The 14,055-nt window shown below is 38.4% G+C and overlaps 1 protein-coding gene across 6 annotated transcripts in view; it reads right to left on the bottom strand.

Moving 5' to 3' along the window:
* DYNC1I1 (dynein cytoplasmic 1 intermediate chain 1) overlaps window positions 1–14,055 on the bottom strand; it is a 192,143-nt gene that overhangs the window by 58,940 nt on the left and 119,148 nt on the right. For all 6 annotated transcript variants that reach the window (XM_069859665.1, XM_069859668.1, XM_069859667.1 and 3 more), the window contains one exon: window positions 12,317–12,442. In XM_069859665.1, coding sequence (XP_069715766.1) covers window positions 12,317–12,442 — 126 coding nt within the window. The remainder of the gene's footprint in view (window positions 1–12,316; window positions 12,443–14,055) is intronic.

Below are 14,055 nucleotides of genomic sequence, written 5' to 3'. Positions count from 1 at the left end.
AGAGGAAAGTTCCAAGAGATTTTAGAAGTTAAAATCTTTGATGACTTGCAGCCTGAATAATTTTCTAGTAATGTAACATCCTTAACGTTCTGCATACATTTACATTTAGTGACTTTGATTTCTGTTTTAAAAAGCATCTCAGATACAAAAGGTACATGGACCAGCCCGTTGGTGACACAAAGGTATTCAGGTGTTGCAAAGTGCACGGGAAAATACCATTGCCTGCCTTTCTTTTCATCTTTAGGCACCTAACCACATCTGTAAACGTAGCTCAAAATCATTGGAACATAAATTTATGTCTTAACAGTTGTAGTCTGCTAGCATCCAAAATTCAGATTCAGCAACAATCGGTTCCCAACTGTATTTCATTGCTAATTCAGAGCAAGATGCAAGTCTTCTATTTCCAGCTTGCACACTATCTGCTATGGATACTGTATACACTTTTCTTTTCAAAAGTAAGTAATATCAGGTTGAATTGTCACCTCTCTTTTTTTTCATCAGAAAGGGACTGGAGTTCTCATATAAAAGGGATGTTTAACACAGATAGATATTCCAAATAAAGAACCTCAACCGAACCAAGACCTCCATCTTGCTCTAGTGTGACCAACCTTCTGTGGAAGTTGTCACGCAATAATCTACCATGTTAGGTTTGTTGTGCTTGGTTTCATCTGGGCTCAGAAAATCAGTAAAATAAATTACAATGAATGGTCTGCAGTAATTCATGAAGAGGCAATAACTGAACAGAAGCAAAAGATTTTACATTCAACTTTTCAGACCATCAAAATGCGTAATTCTCCATGCCCTACAGACTCTAAAGAAATATACTTAAGGACAAAGTCTTTGCAGAAGTTTAGGGACAGTTTAACTAAGACACCAACAGCACCAACTAATGCTATACCCTACGCACAATCTGCTGTGTACATATTAAATATACTCTAAGTACATGCTGATGGAGACGTTCAGCTGGTCTGGAGAATTAGACACCAGCTGACTTCTGCATAGCATCAGAGACAGGAAAGGGAAAAGTAGCATGAAGCGTCAGAGATAGACTCACTGAATTGCCGAAGTTGGAAGGCACATCTAGAGATGGTCTAATCCAACCCTTTGCCCAGAGCAGGGTCAGCTGGGGCAGATTGCTCATGTATGTAGTTGGGTTTTGGGTATCTGCATGACCACTCTGGGCAACCAGTGCCAGTAGCCAGTCACCCTCACACTAAAAGAGGTTTTTCTCCTTATGCTTAAATGCAATTTCCTGTATTTCAGTTTATGTCCATTGCCCCTTGCCTGTCACTGAGTGCTCCTGAGAAGTATCTAGTTTCATCTTCTCTACTCGCCCATCAGATATTCATACACACTCATAAGATCTTCCTGAGCCTTCTCTTCCTCAGGCTGGGCAGTCCCAGCTCTCTCAGCCTTTCCTTGTGTGACTGATGATCTGGTCCCTTAGTCTTCTTAGAGGACCTTTGCTGGACATGCTCCAGCATGTTCAAGTCTCTCTTGCACTGAGGAGCCCAGAACTGAATTAATTTCTACTCACTGCACCACTCTTTACTCATCAACGGCCCTAGAAGTCTTTGACTGAATGGAGCTCTGCCTGATCCTGGAGATAGGTCACTCAGTTTTCCAGGTTAAGGCTAAGGAGCAAACGGACAATGGTATGTCTTATTTTACTTGTTTCCAAGCAATTGGCATTTTGTACTCTGCAGTCTGTGTCACTTGGGCAAGCTTCCATTAGTTCACTGTCAAAATAATTACAGCAATCTTTTCTTATCTTTTTTTTATTTAATTGTAGCTTCTAGTGAAGACTGACAGGCTATTATATTTGCCCAAATCTATAACTTTCACTGATGCATCATTTCTAAGTAGTGTCACTATATAATTGGAAATGACTGAAAATTAATTAAACATTGCACATAGATCCAAGGATCTCTAGTGGAAATGCAGAAGATACCACAGGCAAGTCTGTACTTAAGAATGAGAGCAGAAACATGAGTTGCATTTGCACTGCTCAGGTTTCCTACAGTAAATTCCTGTTTAAATTTTGATATGAGTAGCCTGGCTCTGCACCCTACAGAGAAGCAACTAAGGCCACACAGGACTAGACAACTACTTCCCATTTTTAAACCTCCTTACCCAATTTTTAAACCTCCCTTGCTCCAAACAAATCTTAGTTTCCTGAATTTTCACATCCTGCTTTCCTTACCTGCAAAGTTCTGCTGTTTGGTTTCTCCTATTTTTTTTTTTCTATGAGTAGTCTTGGAAAGAGAGAAGTGTTTTTCCAGTCTCAGGGTCAAAGCCTAAGTTACAATAAATCAGCATAGTTATGCCAGCCTAGATTTGCTGATTCCTGGAGTAACAGAGGACCACATCTTAGTCAAAAACCAGCTCACTGGTTCATCCAGCAATGGGACATTTTCTAATGCACCACTGTATGGATTTACCCCAGACAACATGTGGCAAACAGCAGAACTGCACAGTTCCTACACAATGTTAATTCCATCCAAACTGATCTTAATCTATTTATTTACAGATATAAGCATGAGATAGAAAATGCTACGCATGTTCTCTTTGTGAAATGACTGGTGATTCAGTGTATGTTCATAAACAATATGGAACTGAAGTGGAGTTGATATTTATCTCAGCTACAAAAATACTAAACATTGTTGTAAGAGCAATCAGAATAAAGCAATCGTAGATCCTAATGCACCTTGGCACATTTTGCTATACTGATAATAAAAACTCTCTGATCTCTCCAACATGACAAGTTTTTAAAACCATATTGCCTCTTGTATGTAGGACATTTGCTTGTCATCTCATGCTAAAAGAAATGCACTTTAGTTTTTCTTCTGATAATTTTCATGATAAAGCCAATCCTGTTTTAATAAAATTTCACCAGATATATCTGCTTTGTGAAAGTTAAACCTATGGTATTTGTCATCATTCATATTCTGTTATTATAGTTACATAAAGGATTGTGAATTTTTTACAAAACACTATGAATGACTTCATACGGGCACTTATCACTAACAGAGGCTCACTTTTTGTAATCAGCATTATAGTGACAGCAAATATGATACCATTATGCAAAGCAGTTCTCATACAATAAGAATTACTGGGCAGTAGTCTCTCAGTGGGCTGATAGTGACTCCCTTTTTTTGCCACTCTGCAGAAGACTCTCTGCCCCGTAGGAAGCACCTTCCAAGGATAATGTCAATATCTCAGCCAGTCAGCACGTGCTTCTGCTTTCCCTTTGTGAGAAGCAGGGAGCATTGACCATTATTAAATCAATGTTGCCTGTATACAAAAGTTCTTTTCAGGGAAGTACTTGTCAGTCATCCAGCCATGAGGGCAGAGGGCAGAAAACTGTTGATTTTAGACCTAAGGCAGATGACAGTTGTATCCTGGGCTGTAATGATGGATTCTTTGGTTTCTGGGGCCTTTTACAGCACTTTAGAAGAGTAACTGTTTTATATTTTGAGCCAGGTAACACAGACAGAGACTTCACTCCTCACACAGAGCTCCCATAGAGACAAAAATCATGAGGTGAAATACTTTCCTTGAATTTGGACCAAATGTACTCTACACTGCAAGTAACTTGCACTGTGAACAGTTACATAACCCAAACAGAAAAATCATGCCTATGGCTGTTTATCCATCATTTGCAGTGTAGCTAGGGAATCGCATGGTATTTTATATCCTTTATGGAAAAAAATTCTGTGGAATGATCCCAGTGACTTACTGATTTCACATCTGATCCTGCATTTTTTGTTCACCCAAAACTCTTTTCGCACTGGGAGTTTCAGATATACAAGACAAACTTTAAAATATAACATTCACATCAACAAAGGAAAGCCATGTTCTTTTTCCCCTTCCTTCCTCCCTTTTTCTAAAAGTCTATTTACCCTAGGTCACGTTGAAGCATAACCAAATCAACAATACCAACCTATAAAACAGCCACAGGAACAACTGCAGATTTTGGTGATTTCTTTTCTCTGTGATTTTGGGATAGTGTGACAGATTTTTTATCAACAGAGTTTTTAAAAACTTGGAGTTGAATGAATAACGTCATGTGTTCATAAGTATAAATAATCTAAGCCATATGTAAAGGAATGGTTTTGCAAAGCCATCTCTTTCAGGACACTGTGGATTTTGTCACTCCTTGAGGTTTTGGCAAACCATCAATATCACTATAATTTTCTCTTATGAAACAAGAGTTTTTGACTGAGATTTTTTTCCCTCCTTATCTAGTTAAAGCTTTAAAATACTGCACATCTAACTCTGCAAATTCAATAGTTAGGTTTTCTCCAAACTGCATTATTTGCCTATTCCATATTAGACGCCAGTAATTTAGAAAGGTACAATGTAAGTAATTAGTGAAACAAGCTTTTTTTAAAAAAGAATTCCTGCTGTATCAAGTGGACAACATGTTTTTATATTTGGTCTGAGTGGAAGAAAACATGAACTTCAAGAAGAGAAACAGCATTTTTAAGTACAGATCTGTTACAAATCACTATAAAAGCATAGCACTATTGACAGCATATAATTTAAGCATACAACACTCTACCCTCTCCAAAAAGACTTAGAAACAGGAACTGCTTAAAAATTTCTATCCAAAAGAAGCAAATTTCTCACTTTCTAATTCTTTTATTCACGACTGAAATCTCAGTTTCAAATGAGAAGGTGAATCTATATTAAGAATAGCTCTAAGCAAAGGAACATTCTGCTGTTAGCAGACTTTGTATGTATAAATACAGTCCTCAAGTAATTCAGAATTTTAATTACCAATAGGGGAACTGCACCCATCTTTTCACAGACTGATGGAATACAGCATATAATTATACTTTTTTAATGTACACATTGGTTTTGATGGGTGTCTTGATCTTTGGGGTTCTGCACAAGATAGTAATAGATCCAAGTCATCATGGAAAAAGCAGCTTTGCTGAGGATCATGAAAAATACAGGTAAACCCAAGACAAAGCATACAACTCTGAATCCAAATGACATCCCTTTCATCTAAATAATGATGCTTAGTTTCCCTCTGAACTCATCTGGAAGAAGGCTTCCTTCTCCCACTGTTGCTATTAAAAATATAGTTACTTGATTTTGTGTGGAAATAAAGTAATTTTAAAGAGATTTGGGGACTGAAAGGCTGTGTGGGAAACATGGCATCATTTGCCTTGAGCTGCAGATGCTAGCAGATGCCACATTAACAGCTGCGGTATTTCAGCAGTAAAGCAGGACGTGGAGCATTTCATAGCAGTGACTGCATAAGATACTGTGGCACCCAAGACAGAATACACATTTTCACGTTTTCAGTGTCTTTTCTTACCCTCCCCCAATGATGCTTCTGAATTCAGTAGTATCCAGTTGACAGGAGACTCTACCTTTTGTATATTTGGTTGTCTTTGTACCCTCTACAAATCAGCTGCATGCTGGTCTCACCTCTTGCCTAAGACACCAAAACCATTTTTTAAATACTACATTAAGCCTTGGGATGTGTGGGTGTAGCTTGCTGACTCACACACAATCTCTCCACAAGCACTGGGGCACTAATCTTAGGCCAAATGATAGTTATAATGATTTTTAATCACCAACAGCTAGAAGTGGTGTAGACTCCAATATGAGGAGCAAAACCAAAAAGACAGCTGGTATGAGCTGAGAACAGGAGGAAGAAGCTATAACAAAAGCCTAAGAGACACGACATGGGCTCTTGTTTACTGAAAACCTCACAGCACAAACAGTGCTCTGTATTTCTATGTTCCAGTCTGGTCATACACAGCAGGACAGAGGAAAAGAGCTTAAAAATAAGAACAGAATGAATATATCCTTTTTTCACAAGTCATAGATGAAACTGTTCCCCTACCTGACTAGCACGGTTAGAAATTCTCACAAATTTTAATTAAAAATGGTGCACCTATGCATCTGCAAGAATTATTAGAGTGTGCAAATGACCACATAATCACAAATGTAACAGGAACAAAGTGTCCCAGAGAACAGGCACAGCAGAGCTCTATGAAGCTCCACAAAGATCATCCTATCAACCATGCATAGCAGGAAACGAAACAGAAATGAAAACATAACAACCCTTTCATCTCTGAAGATGCCCCACTTGATTCAATTTTTCAACATTTTTGTATGTATTACAAAAACTCTCCAAAGACTTTGAGGCCCTGACTCCTGGAGCATTCCCAGTATGAGAGCTGTCTCAGCATCTTCACAGGCAGACATGCAGAGGCCCACTTACCAGAGAACTTCTATGAAAACAACCAGAATCTGATTCATGTTTAGGATCACAGAATCACAGGATAATTCAGCTTGGAAAAGACTTTCTCTTTCAAAGGAGGGTTTGGGGTTTTTCTTGAAAATTTGCAGTCAGGTCAGAGCCACACGCCTTCAAGACCTGCAGCACTTTAAAGTGCTGCACCACAGGTGCCCCCTCTTACTACAAACTGAGGAACTAGACAAGTCAGCTCCGTGACTGGACATACTGCTGGTTCTTCAGATTAATTTTACTCAGGAGACTCTGGGAAGCTTGGAGGGAATTTAGAGTCTGTAATTTCTTTTATGAATCTGAAGAGTTGAACGCTTACCCGAAACTTAGCAGCAACGAATTGAGGAAGCCTATGTGGAAAAGCACCAATATAATTATCAGAGAAAGTTGTTTATCATTTTTAAGTATTCGTACCATACTTCCTTGACAATTAAAATTGTACTACTTCTTTTCTTGTAACGTTCTGGAGGAACTGAGCTCTGGTCTGGCTTCCACAGAGAAGGAAACTCAAGGACAAGAGGAAAAGGAGGATATTAGTCATTCACGCTGTTACCTCAGCCTGCTCCACACAAATCTCGTGGATTTGGGCACTCAGCACCTTTAGAAGGCAGGCTGCTGGAGCAAAAAGCACATCTGAAGGAATTTATGTTGATTTTGAAAGAGCAGACAACAACAAAGAAACCAAATCAGGAAAAAAATAAAAGCAACTCTGGCCAGTATCAGCCACTAAATAGAGACCTTCACTTACCTCAGTGCATCTAATTCTAAGATACACATTTCTGACTCCATCCATTTAGTTGAAAAGGGAAAGACCACACCAGGATAAGCAATGAAGAGTGGTCAAACACATAACTTAATGGCAGTGTATAGAAGCCACTACAAAAAAGCCAGGGGAGAATGAAACATTTTGTGGTGCGGCTGAGTGGCTGATTTCCGTAACCAATCCACCAATATTTTCCAAGCATGGACAGCTTTTCTCGAAATTAAAATAGAAAACACAAGTCCCATATCCCACAAAAAAATGACAGTTAGTAAAGAGATGGGAGCAACCAAGTAAATCTGACTACATGGCACTTTAGGAAAGGGATAGAAATAGCTGCAGCTATTAAAAGTGATATACTCCTGAAATCTTTTTGTGATTATGCTTGAAGTCAATCTGACTCCTTGAAAGAACTCTAAAATGGTTACTGCTTCCTTAAGTAAAAGCTACTTCACATGTGCTTTCCTTCCTTAAAAATATATTGAATGGAGTTACTTCTAGGTGTCAGATTTGTACATTTCACTGCCCTTTTGAGACATTTGGAAAAGATATAGCTGAGAAAGGGGAAATTAAAAAATTGAGAAATAATATATAATAAATCAAAATACAGTCAATGTAGTCTTTTTTTTTTTTGGTTGCTGCTATCATTAGATTGGGTGTAGTAAAGCTGAATTTATTGAACTTTCCAAAGACAATGCAGAGTACTTCAAATCAGAAAGAAACATACAATTTGGCATGGAACTAATAATTTTAGCTGTCTTCCCCCACCTCTCCTCTCCTAAAATGATGTTTGAAGCTGAGATGCAGATACCTCAACCAACTTTAATAACCCCTCTTTAGTTCGAGAAGAAATTAAATGGTCTGTAATATCCTAAAGTCCCCCACTGATTATTTCTTTTCCTTGTGACTTCTGTCTCTGCAGATCAGCTTTAAACCAAAAGCTATGAGATCTGGCATAAGAGCAATGCTGTACCCATGCTAACAGACCCTGTTGAAAGGAAAGGTAAAATAGCTACGAGTTCAACTTGCCAATTAATTGCAAGCACAGGCTGAGTTGTCATTTGCCTCACTCAAACAGATATATTGGTGCAAAGTTCCAGATAATTTTTCAGGTCACTTTAGCTTAGAAAGCTTAGATCAGACCACCAGGAAACAGAAACAACATCACGAGCAGACATGACCAGAAGTACATAAAGAATGCGGACTGCATTACATAATTCCTGATAATTAATGGGTAATGTAGATTTTTATTTGTTTGTTCCGTGAAAAAAAACCCAAAAACATTATGGTCATATAAGTGCTTTCTAAGAAAGAGAGTAAGACTGAGAAAAATCATTGATGCTACTTGATCAATCAACAGTATAGGAATGTTCACATACAAGGCCAGCTCCTTGCATTTCCTAAGCCAGGACAGGACTGAGCCCATGCTGAGTAACAGCATCAGTAACTGTGCCATATTATTTTCATTTTTGCCACTCCTCCACCTAAATGCAGACCAACAGTAGCTGAAAGAAGCAGTGTGAACCACTGCTTAAAATTCTCCCATCAAAGCAAGGGAGAGTGAATGTGATTTCCATATTGTTGCTGGAATTCATTCCTTCTCTGGATTCTGCCAAACCAACTCAACCAGAGATGACTCATCTGCAGAGCCTCCTCAAGCACATCTAAAAGGACATCCCTGACTCTTCTCTGAAAAGATATTCCCAGTCTGCATTCTGCAGTATTAACTGCATGCTCAATTTATTCCTCAATATCTAAGGAAAACATTGAGCATTCATTCCTTTGGCAAATGGTATCACCCTTCCACTTTGAATTTGCTTCTGAGACAACATTTTGTTTTGCTTGCGTAGGACAATAAATGAACAAAATGCCTGATCCCTCACTCTTCCTTGTTTTCCTATTTCTAAACTTGTGGTAAAGACACGTATGATGAGCTATAGAGGAAAAAATCTGTGGGAGTCCCAGCTAAAATATTGCCAGCACATCACTGGGTAAAGTAGAAATATAAAAAACCAAAGGAGGGCAAAAATAAAATAAGTAGAATAACAGGAGGAGAGAGTAGAAGCCAGTAGGACTGTTTTGTTTAGAATGGACTTGGTAGATCACACGGCAGTTCACATGAACTAATGAGTAGCATAAACAACTGCACTTGGCTGATAATTACTTTTCCCTAATGTATATTAAATAAAACTGAACCCAGTATTCGTAGCACAACATATTGTAGATCTATGAAATTCACTACCACCTACACTGTACTAGTGGGCCAACAACCTAGCATGACTTTAAATTGGGCAAGAATTTCATATTTACTGAATATATCATCCCTCACATTTGAGAACTGAAATAGAACATTTTGCTGATTATAGTTAGAAAAAAACCATCATCACTGGTAGAGTTTTGCATCTTGTCTTCCACAGCTGATACACAACTATAACTGAAGCCCATGGGTTCTGATAACTTTCAGCAAAGGCACTGGGAAAGCCTGTTATTCTGATTATGACAATGATCTTATCTAAAATTACAAAAAGTCATTGAAAGAGGTAAATAAAATTAAGAAATCCCTTGGTAGTCATCCCACTTAACTTTGTATAATATACCAGGAAAGACAGAAAAACATTACTGTTGCTAGTTTCAAGAATTTATTGAATGTGCACAAGAGGCATCTGAAGTTCTGCTTGCTGAAGTTCAGCCAGCTCTTTATCTGTCCAGAGATGTTTCCCCTATTTATTTCTACTGATGTCATCAGAATTCCTGAGATGGAATTTCTTCAAAGCTCCTCAGAAATGGCTTCATAAACCTAGTTATTGATTTGGCTTCTCAGAAGTGGCTTTCATAAGTTCCTTGACAGTCATATTTGAAATGAGTTTTTACTTGCTTGTATCTCGCTCTGTGAGCCCAAAAATCGACCGGCAAAAGGTATTCTAGTCAGCACCATATAGTATTTATTGAGACCATGTTTTTATAGAAAGTCTTTGGAAAGGAAAATGGAGGTCTATTGGAAAAATATGCTCCAAGTACTGTATTTGTCGTATGTAGGCAACTTAGCTGTAATGATAAAGCTCATCTCTAGCTGGTGGGCTGGACTGCTATAAAGTCCTGTATTGCAGATGAAAAATTGGAGCTGTCTCACAATAGACCAAGAGAAATGACTGAATCAGGACTGAATAAGGGAATGTTTCTCTTTCAAAATGGTAATATAAACGATATGGGGCTGACTATAATACAGTTGGTTTCCACTAAGAGAATAACATGATGATCTACAGAACTGAATTCCAGACTCTAAGCTAAGATAATTTTTTTCTTATTTTCCATCTGAGTCAGTTAGAAGAAAGTCTGTGTTCAAGAGACCAAGTCCCATGCTTTTTGCATCCCCATTTAATCTCATGTGCATATCTCCACATGATCTGAGATTCAGAAGATATTCCACAGGTCGGAAGCCCCATAATAGTGGTTCAAACATGGTTCCAACTCATAATGGACTCACAATGCAAATGTTCTGTGGACAGTTTGACTGAGAAAATAAATACTTCTCATGGACAGAAGAAGTGATTTCATTTAACTGAAAGACGATGAATCCAGGATGCGTGTGAAATCACATTGTCATAATTCAAGGGTTTTAAGGTTCTAGTTCTAAAAAGGGGGGAGTACAACATAATGGGAGAATTAGACAGAAGCTTAGCCCGGCCAGACCTCCAGCCACCACTTCGTCCTATGTGTGTTATTCTAACGGGGAGTACAGCCTGTCTCAATGCTTTCAATTTAGTGAGTCATATCTGATCTGATTACAAGCATCTACTTTTAAGACTAGATAGAACTTTTACTTAACAGACCACATTGTTAAGTTCGTAGTCAATCTTCCCTTTGTGTACTGAAGGGGTACCCTGGATCTGGTTATTATGTTGCAAAATCAACCCAGTTTAAGGATTATTCTTCCAGAAAATGCAATGTGAAATCTCTGCTCTTGAATATTTTATTTAAAACATTAAAGTTCATGTACATCCTAGAAGAATTTGAACATGGGATCTGAGCTAAGATCTTAAGCAGTCTGAAAGAACACATCAGTCTGCTGAACATGATATCCAGAAAAATAGAAGTTCTAATTTCAAAGGTAATACACACACATATATATGTATATAAATCTGTATGGCATATTTGCTGCGCAGGACTAGGCTCCTTGTGAAGTTTTTCTTCAGTATAGCAAATTAGAAAAACATGCCCAGAATTAAAGGTTACTTAATCGGGTTGAAGCAATAACTTCAGTTCCAGCAACTCCCTCCCACTATGTTGTATCTGATAATGTACTCAAGTCCAAACATAAATGTAGTTCAAAAAGATGTTTGGTCCTTGAATGTAAAATGACACTCAGCTTACACAATTAGCCAGGTAATACATATCCTTCCAAGAGAAACAATTTTTACCACAGAATAATCTGCATTTTACTAATCTCTGATTGTTAAGTCTTACTTGCTGAAACTTTTCCATATGGCTTTTTAAATACCACTGTCCTGTATTTAATTACCACAGAAGGATACTAATGAAGAGGTTGGAAATTTGGCCCAAGCTCTACTCCACAGTTTGGACAGTTTGATAGAGACAGAGCTAATGAGCAGAATATTTCTGTCAATACAAGTCTCTGCCAGTTCACACACAAAAGCAGTGGCAAATGAGGAGTAAACAGACTATAGAAATTAACCACCCAACTATTTTTGAATTGTCCATAAACTTCTAAATACTGTGGTCATAAAGTAGCACTGAGTGAAGTGAAGCACTAGTTTGCTAACGTGAAGTTTGACAGTCAAATAGGAATTGGTTGAGTAGTCCTTGAAATAAGAATGTTTTTAACAAGGTGTAAGTAAGACGCATGCCCAAAAATGCAAGGCGTACTTCCCAATTTTAAAGGCAAAACATGATATCAAGCAGAACCAAGGCATGAGTAGGCAGCTTGGAGCGCAGAGGATGCGAGGAAGCTACCGTGGGTGGGAAAGCATATGTTACTGCCTGGATGAGGAAGTGGTACACCACAGTTACTTCATAAGTGCAAGAGCTTTATGAAGTAAACCTCCTAGGGATTGTTTTAAATAGACAAAGAATGACACACAGCCCTGACAGGCTCTCAGTATTGTTTGAGAAGACTGTTGCCTTCTAAAAACACTGGACTGCTGTTTGTACATTTCCCAAAAACGCCTATTTTTAACCTCAACCTCTTCATACAAACAGTGGCAAGATGCACCACGTAGTAAACTCTGTTTTGTCTAGCATGAAATTAATGGCTTCCTCAGTCTTACCTGACAATGAAAAACATATTCCGGTGTGGTTTTCTTGAACTTCATGTTCCATACCAAGGCCACCCCATCAGGCTCATGTGGGGCATCTTCATTATTGTTATAAGATGCAACCATCAACTCTGGGTACTAGAAGGAAAAAGAAAAAGCAAATGAAATAAGGTTGATGATGAAGAACCTATGCAAAATCAGATGAGACAGAAATAATCTACACTAAATGTGCAATATCTGGCTTTAATTATAATACATGCTAGTCCAATCCTAGTATTCGGCTTCATTTTGGTTTTATATTTCACTTGTCCCTGACCTCCTTAGAGCCCCCGCTCCTTGCTCTCTATCAGTCATTCTCAGATACCACAAAGGCAATGTTATTTACTGCAGGTTAATTCTCAGAAAAGACAACTAGCAAGATATTTGTAAAAGGAATGAAAAGCCAGGAAGAGGAACAATCAGAAAGCTTGAGTAATTCTAGCATATTTGCTTAACCATTTCTTCAGGGACAAACCATAGTTTTAATTGATTTTGATAATAAATGCACTATGACCATAGTCTTGACTTATTTTTATTCTGAAATTCACAGGTTTTTCAGCATATCTGAAAACTATTCTTATTTGATAAAGCACTCCTCCAATTTACTTATGCACAGAATCAGCTTGAAAGTTCTTCTTGATGATTCAAATAGCAAACAAAACATTTTCTTCACAAAAGCTCAATTGTGCAAGATGCTACGGTCATCTTGTAAAGCACAGGGTGACCTCGAATTCCACTGACTCAGTAAGATTGCTGCAATGAGCACTCTAAAATCAGATCCATATTTTCTTGTACACCCATTATCCGCTGATGTATAGCAGTAGATATGCAACACACACAGGTATTTGCTCTATTTACATATATACACATACTTACACACATAATATCATATATGACAAATCAGATTTTCACATTCTCTTGATGACCTTGTATCACTGAAAAGCACCATAAGAAGTAACAAATTGTTCACAAAACATCGATTACTTTCTGCCTATACAATAGCACCCAGTCCTCTACTCACATGTTTGATATCAGGCACCTCTGGCAGCCTCTGTCCTTCCTCCCAAATAGTCAAAGTAAGGCAGTGGACTTATGGCATGTCCAGAGAAAAGCACATGCTTCTGCAGACCAGTGAGCCAGCAGCCCAAGCTCCCCAGGCCACACACCCTCTTCTTGTAAATTAGGAATGCTTTCCCTCCAAATTTCTCAATGATCTCTAAAAATCATTGTCACTTTTCCAGGTAAATTCCCACCAAACCATTCATCACTTTATAGAGGAACAGTGCAGCTGGTAGATGTAAAGGAAGTGGGATGAAGAAACTGCCAACAGTGCTACTGGGAGCTGTGAAATTGGTCCACATCAGGTATTTTAAAAATAATAAAAAATTCACCTTTTATAGCATTATTATTAGGGTTTGAACCTCTCTACTCTCAAAATCTCTATGGAAGAAGTAATGCTCACAGCTGTAATTTCTGCCATCAGCAGCTGCTCTTTCCCACTTTGTGTACACTTCCATGGGTAATACATCATGGAGCTGATGATTTTTCTATTCAAGTTCATGGTTCCAGATGAGCCTGGACCCACGTGTGGGAGAACCAGCAACGACACGTGGTCACCATAGCTGCCTCTTTCCCATATTGGGCCAGCCCTGACTGGGTTGTACCTACAGCCTAGCAGACCCTAGGTGCTGGCACAGCTTGTAAGGGTGATT

The sequence above is a fragment of the Phaenicophaeus curvirostris genome, chromosome 6 (assembly GCF_032191515.1).
Source record: "Phaenicophaeus curvirostris isolate KB17595 chromosome 6, BPBGC_Pcur_1.0, whole genome shotgun sequence".
Taxonomy (NCBI): domain Eukaryota; kingdom Metazoa; phylum Chordata; class Aves; order Cuculiformes; family Cuculidae; genus Phaenicophaeus; species Phaenicophaeus curvirostris.
Note: the sequence above shows the minus strand (reverse complement) of the source record. Positions and strands in the feature narration are given on the sequence as shown.